At 42.7% G+C, this 18,396-nt stretch overlaps 1 protein-coding gene across 1 annotated transcript in view; it reads left to right on the forward strand.

The window, feature by feature from the left end:
- The window catches only part of LOC139757311 (uncharacterized), a 773,501-nt gene that overhangs the window by 668,480 nt on the left and 86,625 nt on the right, over positions 1-18,396 (forward strand). Inside the window, 1 exon segment of the mRNA XM_071677710.1 lies at positions 10,366-10,516. Coding sequence (XP_071533811.1) covers positions 10,366-10,516 — 151 coding nt within the window.

Consider the following 18,396-nt stretch of genomic DNA (forward strand, 5'->3'; position numbering starts at 1 on the left):
AGAATATATGGTGTGGGAGGCAAGTTGTTAGAAGCAGTGAAAAGTTTTTATCGAGGATGTAAGGCATGTGTACGTGTAGGAAGAGAGGAAAGTGATTGGTTCTCAGTGATTGTAGGTTTGCGGCAGGGGTGTGTGATGTCTCCATGGTTGTTTAATTTGTTTATGGATGGGGTTGTTAGGGAGGTGAATGCAAGAGTTTTGGAAAGAGGGGCAAGTATGAAGTCTGTTGGGGATGAGAGAGCTTGGGAAGTGAGTCAGTTGTTGTTCGCTGATGATACAGCGCTGGTGGCTGATTCATGTGAGAAACTGCAGAAGCTGGTGACTGAGTTTGGTAAAGTGTGTGAAAGAAGAAAGTTAAGAGTAAATGTGAATAAGAGCAAGGTTATTAGGTACAGTAGGGTTGAGGGTCAAGTCAATTGGGAGGTGAGTTTGAATGGAGAAAAACTGGAGGAAGTGAAGTGTTTTAGATATCTGGGAGTGGATCTGGCAGCGGATGGAACCATGGAAGCGGAAGTGGATCATAGGGTGGGGGAGGGGGCGAAAATTCTGGGAGCCTTGAAGAATGTGTGGAAGTCGAGAACATTATCTCGGAAAGCAAAAATGGGTATGTTTGAAGGAATAGTGGTTCCAACAATGTTGTATGGTTGCGAGGCGTGGGCTATGGATAGAGTTGTGCGCAGGAGGATGGATGTGCTGGAAATGAGATGTTTGAGGACAATGTGTGGTGTGAGGTGGTTTGATCGAGTAAGTAACGTAAGGGTAAGAGAGATGTGTGGAAATAAAAAGAGCGTGGTTGAGAGAGCAGAAGAGGGTGTTTTGAAATGGTTTGGTCACATGGAGAGAATGAGTGAGGAAAGATTGACCAAGAGGATATATGTGTCGGAGGTGGAGGGAACGAGGAGAAGAGGGAGACCAAATTGGAGGTGGAAAGATGGAGTGAAAAAGATTTTGTGTGATCGGGGCCTGAACATGCAGGAGGGTGAAAGGAGGGCAAGGAATAGAGTGAATTGGAGCGATGTGGTATACCGGGGTTGACGTGCTGTCAGTGGATTGAATCGGGGCATGTGTAGCGTCTGGGGTAAACCATGGAAAGCTGTGTAGGTATGTATATTTGCGTGTGTGGACGTATGTATATACATGTGTATGGGGGTGGGTTGGGCCATTTCTTTCGTCTGTTTCCATGCGCTACCTCGCAAACGCGGAAGACAGCGACAAAAGAAAAAAAAAAAAAAAAAAAAGAGTACAAGATGATAAGCATATTAATCGGGTACAAACACTTTCGTTAACACTTAACATTCAATATTCCACATTCTACATTCCAGGTAAGATTTCATACCAGGAGATCTCTTTCCTTTATGACAAGTTGACTATAAAAGCAAGACATAAGACATTTATTCGATGGACAATTCTATGACAAGTTTTGATACATCGTTACACTTAGACCTGACGCGACACGTATAATATCTTATAATCTAGGGCAACAGTGGCTACGGGGTTCGAGACAGGGAAAGCCTACATTACCTTGCTGGACACGGGACTGCTGAAGGAATCGGCTCCCAGACGATCGTCTGAACACTTTTATCTGGAAGTGCAGCAATGCAGGAACAGCTAGCCAGGTCTTGATCCGGCACCTATGGCTAGGATAGGTCGGAATGACTATAATTGCCCTTGATTGGTCAGATCACTGATTGTAACGCCCTCATCCCGACGTGATTGGCAGGAGGAGACCTAAGGTCCAGCCCTCATACTGTCTGCCGGCCCAGCCCTGCATCTCTGATGACACAACCAGGATGGGTGGGCGAATTTTCCCATGCACGACCTCGAGGCTGACCACGCGTCACTTAACCATAGGACCTGGGTAGTAATTAGCAGGTCGGTTACGGGACGCGCCACTAATCTTGGCCACCTAACTTGAGGTGTGTGAGATCATAGGTACACGTAAGACATGTCGAAGAATGCCTTGGGACCTCCCAGGTCACCATACGGCTAATCTAAGGCAAACAAATTCCCTGCTATAAACACCACGAACACGCAGGTTAGTGATATCAAACGTATCAGTGTATATATATGTAGACGTTGAAATGTATAGGTATATATATATGTGCGTGTATGGATGTGTATGTCTATACATACATACACGTGTATGTATATACATATGTATGTGGGAGGGTTGGACCTTTCTTTCGTCTGTTTCCTTGCGCTACCTCGATAATCCGGGAGGCAGCGACAAAGTATAATAAATATGAATATATTGCACAAGGGGTCCTAGGTTCGATCCTGGCTGATGGAGCTTTGTATGTTCTATGAAGGTGCGCGTTCATATACACTTTATTCGTATATATATATATATATATATATATATATATATATATATATATATATATATATATATATATATATATATATATATATATAGCAGTGTGGTTTCAGAAGTGGTAGAGGATGTGTGGATCAGGTGTTTGCTTTGAAGAATGTATGTAAGAAATACTTAGAAAAGCAAATGGATTTGTATGTAGCATTTATGGATCTGGAGAAGGCATATGATAGAGTTGATAGAGATGCTCTGTGGAAGGTATTAAGAATATATGGTGTGGGAGGAAAGTTGTTAGAAGCAGTGAAAAGTTTTTATCGAGGATGTAAGGCATGTGTACGTGTAGGAAGAGAGGAAAGTGATTGGTTCTCAGTGAATGTAGGTTTGCGGCAGGGGTGTGTGATGTCTCCATGGTTGTTTAATTTGTTATGGATGGGGTTGTTAGAGAGGTAAATGCAAGAGTTTTGGAAAGAGGGGCAAGTATGAAGTCTGTTGGGGATGAGAGAGCTTGGGAAGTGAGTCAGTTGTTGTTCGCTGATGATACAGCGCTGGTGGCTGATTCATGTGAGAAACTGCAGAAGCTGGTGACTGAGTTTGGTAAAGTGTGTGGAAGAAGAAAGTTAAGAGTAAATGTAAATAAGAGCAGGGTTATTAGGTACAGTAGGTTTGAGGGTCAAGTCAATTGGGAGGTGAGTTTGAATGGAGAAAAACTGGAGGAAGTGAAGTGTTTTAGATATCTGGGAGTGGATCTGGCAGCGGATGGAACCATGGAAGCGGAAGTGGATCATAGGGTGGGGGAGGGGGCGAAAATTCTGGGGGCCTTGAAGAATGTGTGGAAGTCGAGAACATTATCTCGGAAAGCAAAAATGGGTATGTTTGAAGGAATAGTGGTTCCAACAATGTTGTATGGTTGCGAGGCGTGGGCTATGGATAGAGTTGTGCGCAGGAGGATGGATGTGCTGGAAATGAGATGTTTGAGGACAATGTGTGGTGTGAGGTGGTTTGATCGAGTGAGTAACGTAAGGGTAAGAGAGATGTGTGGAAATAAAAAGAGCGTGGTTGAGAGAGCAGAAGAGGGTGTTTTGAAATGGTTTGGGCACATGGAGAGGATGAGTGAGGAAAGATTGACCAAGAGGATATATGTGTCGGAGGTGGAGGGAGCAAGAAGAGGGAGACCAAATTGGAGGTGGAAAGATGGAGTGAAAAAGATTTTGTGTGATCGGGGCCTGAACATGCAGGAGGGTGAAAGGAGGGCAAGGAATAGAGTGAATTGGAGCGATGTGGTATACCGGGGTTGACTGGCTGTCAGTGGATTGAATCAAGGCATGTGAAGCGTCTGGGGTAAACCATGGAAAGCTGTGTAGGTATGTATATTTGCGTGTGTGGACGTATGTATATACGTGTGTATGGGGGGGGGTTGGGCCATTTCTTTCGTCTGTTTCCTTGCGCTACCTCGCAAACGCGGGAGACAGCGACAAAGTATAAAAAAAAAAAAAAATATATATATATATATATATATATATATATATATATATATATATTCTATTTTTAATTTATTTTGCTTTGTCGCTGTATCCCGCGTTAGCGAGGTAGCGTAAGGAAATAGACGAAAGAATGGCCTAACCCACCCACATACACATGTATATACATACACGTCCACACACGCAAATATACATACCTATACATCTCAACGTGTACATATATATACACACACAGACATATACATATATACACATGTACATAATTCATACTGTCTGCCTGTATTTACTCCCATCGCCACCCCGCCACACATGAAATAACACTCAGTCTCTAGCTGTCATGTAATAATGCACCAAAACCACAACTTCCTTTCCACATCCAGGCCCCACACAACTCTCCATGGTTTACTCCAGACGCTTCACATGCCCTGGTTCAATTCACTGACAGCACGTCGACCCTGGTATACCACATCGTTTCAATTCACTCTATTCCTCGCACGCCTTTCACCCTTCTGCATGTTCAGGCCCCGATCACTCAAAATCTTTTTCGCTCCATCTTTCCACCTCCAATTTGGTCTCCCACTTCTCCTCGTGCCCTCCACCTCCGACACATATATCCTCTTGGTCAATCTTTCCTCACTCATTTTCTCCATGTGACCAAACCATTTCAAAACACCCTCTTCTGCTCTCTCAACCACACTCTTTTTATTACCACACATCTCTCTGACTCTTTCATTACGTACTCGATCAAACCACCTCATACAACATACTGTCCTTCAATCATCTCATTTCTAACACATCCTCCCTCCGCACAACTCTATCCATACCCCACGCCTCGCAACCTTATAACGTTGTTGGGACCACTATTACTTCAAACATACACATTTTTGCTTTCCGAGATAATGTTCTCGACTTCCACACATTCTTCAACGCTCCCAGAATTTTCACCCCCTCCCCCACCCTATGATTCACTTCCGCTTCAATGGTTCCATCCGCTGCCAAATCCACTCCCAGATATCTAAAACACTTCACTTCCTCCAGTTTTTCTCCATTCAAACTTACCTCCCAATTGACTTGTTCCTTAACCCTACTATACCTAATAACCTTGCTATTATTCACATTTACTCTCAGCTTTCTTTTTTCACACACGTTACCAAACTCAGTCACCAGCTTCTGCAATTTCTCACACGAATCAGCCACCAGCGCTGTATCATCAGCGAACAACAACTGACTCACTTCCCAAGCTCTCTCATCCACAACAGACTGCACACTTGCTCCTCTTTCCAAAACTCTTGCATTCACCTCCCTAACAACCCCATCAATAAACAAATTAAACAACCATGGAGACATCACACACCCCTGCCGCAAACCTACATTCACTGAGAACCAATCACTTTCCTCTCTTCCTACACGTACACATGCTTACATCCTCGATAAAAACTTTTCACTGCTTCTAACAACTTGCCTCCCACACCATATATTCTTCATACCTTCCACAGATCATCTCTATCAGCTCTATCATATGCCTCCTCCAGATTCATAAATGCTACGTACAAATCCATTTGCTTTTCTAAGTATTTCTCACGCACATTCTTGAAAGCAAACACCTGATCCTTACATTCTCTACCACTTCTGAAACCACACTGTTCTTCCTCAACTGATGCTCTGTACATGCCTTCACCCTCTCAATCAATACCCTCCCATATAATTTACTAGGAATACTCAACAAAGTTATGCCTCTGTAATTTGAGCACTCACTTTTATCTCCTTTGCCTTTGTACAATGGCACTATGTAAGCATTCCGCCAATCCTCAGGCACCTCACCATGAGACATCCATACATTAAATAACCTTACCAACCAGTCAACAATACAGTCACCCCCTTTTTTAATACATTTCACTGCAATACCATCCAAACCCGCTGTCTTGCCGGGTTTCACATTCCGCAAAGCTTTTACTACCTCTTCTGTTTACCAAATCATTTTCCCTAACCCTTTCACTTTGCACACCACCTCGACCAAAACGCCCTATATCTGCCACTCTATCATCAAACACATTCAACAAACCTTCAATATACTCACTCCATCTCCTTCTTACATCACCACTACTTGTTATCACCTCCCCATTATCCCCCTTCACTGAAGTTCCCATTTGTTCTCTTGTCTTACGCACTTTATTTACCTCCTTCCGAAACATCTTTTTGTTCTCCCTAAAATATAATGATAGTCTCTAATCCCAACTCTCATTTGCCCTCTTTTTCACCTCTTGCACCTTCTTCTTGACCTCCTGCCCCTTTCTTTTATGCATCTCCCAGTCATTTGCATTATTTCCCTGCAAAAATCGTCCAAATGCCTCTCTCTTCTCTTTCACTAATAATCATACTTCTTCATCCCACCACTCACTACCCTTTCTAATCTGCCCACCTTCCACGCTTCTCATGCCACAAGCATCTTTTGCGCAAGCCATCCCTGCTTCCCTAAATACATCCCATTCCACCCCCACTCCCCTTACGTCCTTAGTTCTCACCGTTTTCTATTCTGTATTTAATGTCTCCTGGTACTTCCTCACACAAGTCTCCTTCCCAAGCTCACTTACTCTCACCAATCTCGTTACCCCAACATTCTCTCTTCTTTTCTGAAAATCTCTACAAATCTTCAACTTCGCCTCCACAAGATAATGATCAGACATACCTCCAGTTTCACCTCCTAGCACATTAACATTCAAAAGTCTCTCTTTCGCGCCTATCAGTTAACACTTAATCCAATAATGCTCTCTGGCCATCTCTCCTACTTACATACGTATACTTATATATATATATATATATATATATATATATATATATATATATATATATATATATATATATATATATATATATATATAAATATATATTTCTTTTTTCTTTTTCTTTTAAACTATTCGCCATTTCCCGCGTTAGCGAGGTAGCGTTAGGAGCAGAGGACTGGGCCTTTTTTGGAATATCCTCACCTGGCCCCCTCTGTTCCTTCTTTTGGAAAATTAAAAAAAAAAAAAAAGAAACGAGAGGGGAGAGTTTCCAGCCCCCCCGCTCCCTCCCCTTGTAGTTGCCTTCTACGACATGCAGGGAATACGTGGGAAGTATTCTCAATCCCCTATCCCCAGGGATAATATATATATATATATATATATATATATATATATATATATATATATATATATATATATATATATATATATATATATATATATATATTTTAAACCAGGTATTCCTGGGTCCTTTTTCAGCACATAAATCTACAAGCTCTTCACCATTTCCATGTACAACACAGAACACCCCATGTGCACCAATTATTCCATCAACTGCCACATTACTCACCTTTGCATTCAAATCACCCATCACTATAACCCGGTCACGTGCATCAAAACTACTTACACACTCACTCAGCTGCTCCCAAAACACTTGCCTCTCATGATCTTCCTTCTCATGCCCAGGTGCATATGCACCAATAATCACCCATATCTCTCCATCAACTTTCAGTTTTAACCATATCAATCGAGGGTTTACTTTCTTACACTCTATCATATACTCCCACCACTCCTGTTTCAGGAGTAGTGCTACACCTTCCCTTGCTCTTGTCCTATCACTAACCCCTGACTTTACTCCCAAGACATTTCCAAACCACTTTTCCCTTTAACCCTTGAGCTTCGTTTCACTCAGAGCCAAAACATCCAGGTTCCTTTCCTCAAACATACTACCTATCCCTCCTTTTTTCTCATCTTGGTTACATCCACATTCATTTAGACACCCCAATCTGAGCCTTCGAGGAGGATGAGAACTCCCCGCGTGACTCTTTCTTCTGTTTCCCCTTTTAGAAAATCAAAATACAATATATATATATATATATATATATATATATATATATATATATATATATATATATATATATATATATATATATATATTTCTGTTTCCCCTTTTAGAAAATCAAAATACAATATATATATATATATATATATATATATATATATATATATATATATATATATATATATATATATATATATATATATATATATATATATACATATATATATACACATATATATATGGGAGGTGAGTTTGAATGGAGAAAAACTGGAGGAAGTGAAGTGTTTTAGATATCTGGGAGTGGATCTGGCAGCGGATGGAACCATGGAAGCGGAAGTGGATCATAGGGTGGGGGAGGGGGCGAAAATTCTGGGGGCCTTGAAGAATGTGTGGAAGTCGAGAACATTATCTCGGAAAGCAAAAATGGGTATGTTTGAAGGAATAGTGGTTCCAACAATGTTGTATGGTTGCGAGGCGTGGGCTATGGATAGAGTTGTGCGCAGGAGGATGGATGTGCTGGAAATGAGATGTTTGAGGACAATGTGTGGTGTGAGGTGGTTTGATCGAGTGAGTAACGTAAGGGTAAGAGAGATGTGTGGAAATAAAAAGAGCGTGGTTGAGAGAGCAGAAGAGGGTGTTTTGAAGTGGTTTGGGCACATGGAGAGAATGAGTGAGGAAAGATTGACCAAGAGGATATATGTGTCGGAGGTGTAGGGAACGAGGAGAAGAGGGAGACCAAATTGGAGGTGGAAAGATGGAGTGAAAAAGATTTTGTGTGATCGGGGCCTGAACATGCAGGAGGGTGAAAGGAGGGCAAGGAATAGAGTGAATTGGAGCGATGTGGTATACCGGGGTTGACGTGCTGTCAGTGGATTGAATCAAGGCATGTGAAGCGTCTGGGGTAAACCATGGAAAGCTGTGTAGGTATGTATATTTGCGTGTGTGGACGTATGTATATACATGTGTATGGGGGGGGGGGGGGGTTGGGCCATTTCTTTCGTCTGTTTCCTTGCGCTACCTCGCAAACGCGGGAGACAGCGACAAAGTATAATAATAATAATGATAATAATATATATATATATACATATATATATATATATATATATATATATATATATATATATATATATATATAGGGAGAGAGAGAGAGAGAGAGAGAGAGAGAGAGAGAGAGAGAGAGAGAGAGAGAGAGAGAGAGAGAGAGAGAGAGAGAGATATTAGATACCCAGGGTCGATGTGGAATGACCTCACCTATAGTTAACCAGGTATCAGCCAAGACGTGGTGGAGTGTGCCGTAGGGTCACTGTGGGACGAATAACACTTCCCGTATATGTGCTTCGGGTCTTGCTTTAGGTATTGGTGCTTCTGCCACTTTCTCTTTATCTTCGTACCGACCTTGTGCTACGCTACTAAATAACATCGTCATTCATATGATATTCTACAGTTACCTCCATCACCCACAACACTACCAAAGCCACCCCACAACACATCCACTCTTACAGTGCCACTCGTAACCCAAACAACGCTACCACTGTCAGCATCATCCACATCACCCCTACCGCCGACACCAGCTTTGTAGTTTGAGCATGATTACCAGTATCAACACCAGTTTTTTCCATCAGTGTTTTCATTGCCACCACTACCATCGGAAATACCCTCCTTCCACCATTTCTATTAATGACACTAATCCAATCACCACCACAGCTTACATAACTCCCTCGCTACCATCATTGCCACTAAACACTACCCCGCTTACTACTACCACTAGCGCCACCCTCACCATGACCACTGCCTCGCCTGTACCTCCCGCCTCTAGTGATGGAGAACTCGTGAGGCAACACACGCGCCTAACGGCTGGCTGGCGTGCTCCCTCTGTTCTGTCCGCAGCGATTTATGGTAGAGCACCGTAGCCTCGCAAGACTCTGGCGCAGGTCTGTCCTGTCTCCCAAGGAAATACTGACCCAAGAAAGGAAAGGTTAAGGAGGATGTATGGGCATAGGGGACCTTGAATTCGTAAGGCACTGTTCAACCTCCATCACTCTTTCTGTAGCTTTACAATGTAAGGTGTGGCCTGTGTGAGAGTTGAGGCACGTGTGTGCCAGGTTACTGCATCAGCAAGCAGTCTGCGTCAATATGTCCTTTTTTTGCAGGATTAACGTCAAACACAATGACGACGTTCGCCCACATATGTTGGATGTCGCTATTTACCTCATATCAAGGACTCCAGGAATCTCCGAGGTTTATTAAGGAGTATTTTTAGTTACACTTCATGCGCGCCCTTTGTAAGAATCTCGCAAGGTTAATAAAAAAATGTCATAAAGATCGACCTCATTTGGCTTCGACCTGTGATTGGTGGAGTCGCTTGTGACGTGGCGTCTACTGCGTTGTGTGATAGGCTCTCCTTGTGTGAAGTCTTACCTCCGCTGATGTAGTATGAACTATGATTGGCCAGTATGTCTGTTAGTTGCTGTGGGAGGAGAGGAATGGAATATATTACTCATACATACAGAATCCTGTACTCGGGGTTCATAAGTGGCTGCTGGAGGTCTGGCCAGCACGATAATAGGCTCCTGACACGTTTCCAAGTCCCCCATCTGGATCAGACTCTAGTATTCCAGATATTCCCCGTAAGGCACCTTAAGCGCTAATTTCTCAAAGTGCTTTCGCTTTTTCAAAACCTTTCCTGTACTCCTACGATAACGAATAACGCCTATGTATCCCTTTTTCCAGGACTGTGTGAATTTCCAGCGGAGTGGAGTGGGAGATGGTTCCGATCAGGCATGGGGCAGGAGGGGCCCATAGTCATCACCAGGACCAGCATCTCCACCACCGGCGACTGTATCGAGAAGGGCAAAGCCAACAGATACCTCGTGAGGGAAAAGTAAGTACCACTCACTGTATCGAGAAGGACAAAGACAACACATACCACGTGAGGGAAGAGTAAGTACCAGTCATTGTATCGAGAAGGACAAAGCCAATAGATGCCTCGTGAGGGAAGAGTAAGTACCAGTCACTGTATCGAGAAGGACAAAGACAACAGATACCTCATGAGGGCAAAGTACTAGTCACTGTATCGAAAAGGGCATGGACAACAGGTACCTCGTGAGGGAAGAGTAAGGAAGAGTAAGTACCATGGCTGTACTGAGAAGGGTAAAGTCAGCAAGTACTTTTTAAAGGGAGGATTATGAACCGGCTAATGGAGTTCCACAGGGGAGCCACAGGGACAGAGAGTTTCCCTACCTCAAAGGCAAGTCTTTGATAAAGTTCCCACTTGGAGAAGTTCCTGCTCAGGGAAGCATTTATTGAGGGAGGCCGGTCTAGCAGTCGATCGGTGCCAAAAAGTAATCTTGGTCGAGAGTAAGTTTGCTCAAGTGAAAGTTTGGTGTGTAGCAAGTGTGTGCGAGGGTAAGTGTTTTCAAGTGGGTCTAGTCAAGGGTTAGAATGGTCGGCACACATGTAGGTCGATGATAGTTTTGGTTGAGGATAATGATTTCTCGGAGTAGATAAAAAGGCAACAACAAAAGCCAAATGCAAGGGCCAGAAATTCATTCTTCTCATGTACTGTCGACAACGTCTTTGTCTAGAGACTAATGAGTACCCTCCCGACGAAGACATTGCCGAAAGTAGTTAAGGAGAAAAATGGGTTACTGACTCTTGCTTTCAGTTGTCGCTGCTACCATTTCACCAATTTGTCACTATGGACGACACCCATCTGTTCAGAGCCAGTTGGACCAAGATGTGCAACGCTAACCAAAACAAACCTTCACCAAGTCTTTGTTAGATTATAGCGTGGCTGAGAGTAAATCTGGCCAAGTAGAAGTTAGGTTAAGAGATAATCTTTTTCAAAATCCGATCGAAATCAAATCAGTTCTCTCGAGGATCAGCAGTATTAGAGTTTAATGTTTCTGGGAGTAAGATGCAGCGAAGGACAAAAGTGGCGGCTAGCAGACTTTATGGAATCAGTATTATGTCCGTTTACAAAGGAATCATCCTCGTAGTAGATTTCCTCAGTAGAATTGCCAAGGGTTCATAAGCAACTGAAAAAAGAGCTATAGCAGGGAGGAGATCTGTTCAGGACTACATGTTAAGGAAACCCTGAAAGAGATATCATTAAAAAGGGTGAATCGTGCACCGTAAGTAATGGAGGGTGCATGGAGAAAGTTTTCAGGGAAAGTTTTCCTTTGATGTGTCTGGAAGTACACAACTGTGTGGGGAAGCAGTACTTCAGTGGATGGGGGAAAAACCCCTAAGGCACAGATAAGTTAGTTCTTAATGACCACTGTCGACTCATGCTGTAAGCCCACGACATGTTGATAACGGTCCCTATATATATATATATATCAAGTCAAGTTAATTGGGAGGTAAGTTTGAATGGAGAAAAACTGGAGGAAGTAAAGTGTTTTAGATATCTGCGAGTGGATCTGGCAGCGGATGGAACCATGGAAGCGGAAGTGGATCATAGGGTGGGGGAGGGGGCGAAAATCCTGGGAGCCTTGAAGAATGTGAGGAAGTCGACAACATCATCTCCGAAAGCAAAAATGGCTAAGTTTGAAGGAATAGTGGTTCCAACAATGATGTATGGTTGCGAGGCGTGGGTTATGGATAGAGCTGTGCGCAGCAGGGTGAATGTGCTGGAAATGAGATGTTCGAGGACAATATGTGGTGTGAGGTGGTTTGATCGAGTAAGTAATGTAAGGGTAAGAGAGATGTGTGGAAATAAAAAGAGCGTGGTTGAGAGAGCAGAAGAGGGTGTTTTGAAATGGTTTGGGCACATGGAGAGAATGAGTGAGGAAAGATTGACCAAGAGAATATATGTGTCGGAGGTGGAGGGAACGAGAAGTGGGAGACCAAATTGGAGGTGGAAAGATGGAGTGAAAAAGATTTTGGGTGATCGGGGACAGAACATGCAGGAGGGTGAAAGGCGGGCAAGGAATAGAGTGAATTGGATCGATGTGGTATACCGGGGTCGACGTGCTGTCAATTGATTGAATCAGGGCATGTGAAGCGTCTGGGGTAAACCATGGAAAGTTCTGTGGGGCCTGGATGTGGAAAGGGAGCTTTGGTTTCGGGCATTCTTGCATGACAGCTAGAGACTGAGTGTGAACGAATGGGGCCTTTGTTGTCTTTTCTTAGCTCCTCCTCGCACACATGAGGGGGGAACGGGATGTTATTCCATGTGTGGCGAGGTGGCGATGGGAATGAATAAAGGCAGACAGTGTGAGTTGTGTGCATGGGTATATATGTAGGTGTCTGTGTGTGTATATATATGTGTACATTGAGATGTATGGGTATGTATATTTGCGTGTGCGGACGTGTGTATATACATGTGTAAGGGGGTGCTTGGGCCATTTCTTTCGTCTGTTTCCTTGCGCTACCTCGCAAACGCGGGAGACAGCGACAAAGCAAAATAAATATAAATATATATATATATATATATATATATATATATATATATATATATATATATATATATTTTGGACAATCACGTGTTTACCAAATGGCGTCCTAGCTTCGTCTCTTCGATGTATATCAACTGACTGTTATATTTCTCTATTGTGTCTCCCCTGATGATGTGATTTTTACACGAAAGTGCACTTGGGAACTTTTCGTGTTTCATTTTCCCCGTGGACTCATATGAATATCTTGATCACGCGCAAAATTGTGATCCTTTCCGATATATATATATATATATATATATATATATATATATATATATATATATATATATATATATATATATATATATATATATATATACATATATATATATATATATATATATATATATATATATATATATATATATATATATATATATATATATATATACATACATATCCCTGGGGATAGGGGAGAAAGAATACTTCCCACGTATTCCCTGCGTGTCGTAGAAGGCGACTAAAAGGGGAGGGAGCGGGGGGCTGGAAATCCTCCCCTCTCGTTTTTTTTTGATTTTCCAAAAGAAGGAACAGAGAACGAGGCCAGGTGAGTACATTCCCTCAGAGGCCCAGTCCTCTGTTCTTAACGCTACCTTGCTAACGCGGGAAATGGCGAATAGTATGAAAGAAAAATATATATATATATATATATATATATATATATATATATATATATATATATATATATATATATATATATATATATATCAAGGCTCCCAGAATTTTCGCCCCCTCCCCCACCCTATGATCCACTTCCGCTTCCATGATTCCATCCGCTGCCAGATCCACTCCCAGATATCTAAAACACTTCACTTCCTCCAGTTTTTCTCCATTCAAACTCACCTCCCAATTGACTTGACCCTCAACCCTACTGTACCTAATAACCTTGCTCTTATTCACATTTACTCTTAACTTTCTTCTTTCACACACTTTACCAAACTCAGTCACCAGCTTCTGCAGTTTCTCACATGAATCAGCCACCAGCGCTGTATCATCAGCGAACAACAACTGACTCACTTCCCAAGCTCTCTCATCCCCAACAGACTTCATACTTGCCCCTCTTTCCAAAATTCTTGCATTCACCTCCCTAACAACCCCATCCATAAACAAATTAAACAACCATGTTTGAAGGAATAGTGGTTCCAACGATGTTGTATGGTTGCGAGGCGTGGGCTATGGATAGAGTTGTGCGCACGAGGATGGATGTGCTGGAAATGAGATGTTTGAGGACAATGTGTGGTGTGAAGTGGTTTGATCGAGTAAGTAACGTAAGGGTAAGAGAGATGAGTGGAAATAAAAAGAGCGTGGTTGAGACAGCAGAAGAGGGTGTTTTGAAATGGTTCGGGCACATGGAGAGAATGAGTGAGGAAAGATTGACCAAGAGAATATATGTGTCGGAGGTGGAGGGAACGAGGAGAAGAGGGAGACCAAATTGGAGGTGGAAAGATGGAGTGAAAAAGATTTTGTGTGATCGGGGCCTGAGCATGCAGGAGGGTGAAAGGAGGGCAAGGAATAGAGTGAATTGGAGCGATGTGGTATACCGGGGTTGACGTGCTGTCAGTGGATTGAATCAAGGCATGTGAAGCGTCTGGGGTAAACCATGGAAAGCTGTGTAGGTATGTATATTTGCGTGTGTGGACGTATGTATATACATGTGTATGGGGGTGGGTAGGGCCATTTCTTTCATCTGTTTCCTTGCGCTACCTCGCCAACGCGGGAGACAGCGACAAAGCAAAAAAAAAAAAAAAAAAAAATATATATATATATATATATATATATATATATATATATATATATATATATATATATATATATATATATATATACATATATATGTATTACCCTGGGGATAGGGGTGAAAGAATACTTCCCACGCATTCCTCGTGTGTCGTAGAAGGCGACTAGAAGGGACGGGAGCGGGGGGCCAGAAATCCTCCCCTCCTTGTATTTTTTAACTTTCGAAAATGGGAAACAGAAGAAGGAGTCACGCGGGGAATGCTCATCCTCCTCGAAGGCTCAGACTGGGGTGTCTAAATGTGTGTGGATGTAACCAAGATGTGAAAAAGGAGAGATAGGTAGTATGTTTGAGGAAAGGAACCTGGATGTTTTGGCTCTGAGTGAAACGAAGCTCAAGGGTAAAGGGGAAGAGTGGTTTGGGAATGTCTTGGGAGTAAAGTCAGGGGTTCGTGAGAGGACAAGAGCAAGGGAAGGTGTAGCAGTACTCCTGAAACAGGAGTTGTGGGAGTATGTGATAGAATGTAAGAAAGTAAATTCTCGATTAATATGGGTAAACCTGAAAGTTGATGGAGAGAGATGGGTGATTATTGGTGCATATGCACCTGGGCATGAGAAGAAAGATCATGAGAGGCAAGTGTTTTGGGAGCAGCTGAATGAGTGTGTTAGTGGTTTTGATGCACGAGACCGGGTTATAGTAATGGGTGATTTGAATGCAAAGGTGAGTAATGTGGCAGTTGAAGGAATAATTGGTATACAAGGGGTGTTCAGTGTTGTAAATGGAAATGGTGAAGGGCTTGTAGATTTATGTGCTGAAAAAGGACTGGTGATTGGGAATACCTGGTTTAAAAAGCGAGATATACTTAAGTATACGTATGTAAGTAGGAGAGATGGCCAGAGAGCGTTATTGGATTGCGTGTTAATTGACAGGCGCGCGAAAGAGAGACTTTTGGATGTTAATGTGCTGAGAGGTGCAACTGGAGGGATGTCTGATCATTATCTTGTGGAGGCTAAGGTGAAGATTTGTATGGGTTTTCAGAAAAGAAGAGTGAATGTTGGGGTGAAGAGGGTAGTGAGAGTAAGTGAGCTTGGGAAGGAGACTTGGGTGAGGAAATACCGGGAGAGACTGAGTACAGAATGGAAAAGGGTGAGAACAATGGAAGTAAGGGGAGTGGGGGAGGAATGGGATGTATTTAGGGAATCAGTGATGGATTGCGCAAAAGATGCTTGTGGCATGAGAAGAGAGGGAGGTGGGTTGATTAGAAAGGGTAGTGAGTGGTGGGATGAAGAAGTAAGATTATTAGTGAAAGAGAAGAGAGAGGCATTTGGACGATTTTTGCAGGGAAAAATGCAATTGAGTGGGAGATGTATAAAAGAAAGAGACAGGAGGTCAAGAGAAAGGTGCAAGAGGTGAAAAAGAAGGCAAATAAGAGGTGGGGTGAGAGAGTATCATTAAATTTTAGGGAGAATAAAAAGATGTTCTGGAAGGAGGTAAATAAAGTGCGTAAGACAAGGGAGCAAATGGGAACTTCAGTGAAGGGCGCAAATGGGGAGGTGATAACAAGTAGTGGTGAAGTGAGAAGGAGATGGAGTGAGTATTTTGAAAGTTTGTTGAATGTGTTTGATGATAGAGTGGCAGATATAGGGTGTTTTGGTCGATGTGGTGTGCAGAGTGAAAGGGTTCGGGAAAATGATTTGGTAAACAGAGAAGAGGTAGTAAAAGCTTTGCGGAAGATGAAAGCCGGCAAAGCAGCAGGTTTGGATGGTATTGCAGTGGAATTTATTAAAAAAGGGGGTGACTATGTTGTTGACTGGTTGGTAAGGTTATTTAATGTATGTATGACTCATGTGAGGTGCCTCAGGATTTTCGGAATGCGTGCATAGTGCCATTGTACAAAGGCAAAGGGGATAAGAGTGAGTGCTCAAATTACAGAGGTATAAGTTTGTTGAGTATTCCTGGGAATTATATGGGAGGGTGTTAATTGAGAGGGTGAAGGCATGTACAGAGCATCAGATTGGGGAAGAGCAGTGTGGTTTCAGAAGTGGTAGAGGATGTGTGGATCAGGTGTTTGCTTTGAAGAATGTATGTGAGAAATACTTAGAAAATCAAATGGATTTGTATGTAGCATTTATGGATCTGGAGAAGGCATATGATAGAGTTGATAGAGATGCTCTGTGGAAGGTATTAAGAATATATGGTGTGGGAGGCAAGTTCTTAGAAGCAGTGAAAAGTTTTTATCGAGGATGTAAGGCATGTGTACGTGTAGGAAGAGAGGAAAGTGATTGGTTGTCAGTGAATCTAGGTTTGCGGCAGGGGTGTGTGATATCTCCATGGTTGTTTAATTTGTTTATGGATGTGGTTGTTAGGGAGGTAAATGCAAGAGTTTTGGAAAGAGGGGTAAGTATGAAGTCTGTTGTGGATGAGAGAGCTTGGGAAGTGAATCAGTTGTTGTTCGCTGATGATACAGCGCTGGTGGCTGATTCATGTGAGAAACTGCAGAAGCTGGTGACTGAGTTTGGTAAAGTGTGTAAAAGAAGAAAGTTAAGAGTAAATGTGAATAAGAGCAAGGTTATTAGGTACAGTAAGGTTGAGGGTTAAGTCAATTGGGTGGTAAAATTTGAATGGAGAAAAACTGGTGGAAGTAAAGTGTTTTAGATATCTGGGAGTGGATCTGGCAGCGGATGGAACCATGGAAGCGGAAGTGAATCATAGGGTGGGGGAGGGGGCGAAGATCCTGGGAGCCTTGAAGAATGTTGTGAAAGTCGAGAACATTATCTTGGAAAGCAAAAATGGGTATGTTTGAAGGAATAGTGGTTCGAACAATGTTGTATGGTTGCGAGGCGTGGGCTATGGATAGAGTTGTGCGTAGGAGGGTGGATGTGCTGGAAATGAGAGGTTTGAGGACAATATGTGGTGTGAGGTGGTTTGATCGAGTAAGTAATGTAAGTGTAAGAGAGATGTGTGGAAATAAAAAGAGCGTGGTTGAGAAAGCAGAAGAGGGTGTTTTGAAATGGTTTGGGCACATGGAGAGAATGAGTGAGGAAAGATTGACCAAGAGGATATATGTGTCGGAGGTGGAGGGAACGAGGAGAAGTGGGAGACCAAATTGGAGGTGGAAAGATGAAGTGAAAAAGATTTTGTGTGATCGGGGCCTGAACATGCAGGAGGATGAAAGGAGGGCAAGGAATAGAGTGAATTGGATCGATGTGGTATACCGGGGTTGACGTGCTGTCAGTGGATTGAATCAGGGCATGTGAAGCGTCTGGGCTAAACCGTGGAAAGTTCTGTGGAGCCTGGATGTGGAAAGGGAGCTGTGGTTCCGGGCATTATTGCATGACAGCTAGAGACTGAGTGTGAATGAATGGGGCCTTTGTTGTCTTTTCCTAGTGCTACCTCGCAAACATGAGTAAAGGCAGACAGTGTGAATTGTGTGCATGGGTATATATGTATGTGTCTGTGTGTGTATATATATGTGTACATTGAGATGTATAGGTATGTATATTTGCGTGTGTGGACGTGTATATATATACATTGTGTATGGGGGTGGGTTGGGTCATTTCTTTCGTCTGTCTCCTTGCGCTACCTCGC

The sequence above is a fragment of the Panulirus ornatus genome, chromosome 25, assembly GCF_036320965.1.
Source record: "Panulirus ornatus isolate Po-2019 chromosome 25, ASM3632096v1, whole genome shotgun sequence".
Taxonomy (NCBI): Eukaryota; Metazoa; Arthropoda; class Malacostraca; order Decapoda; family Palinuridae; genus Panulirus; species Panulirus ornatus.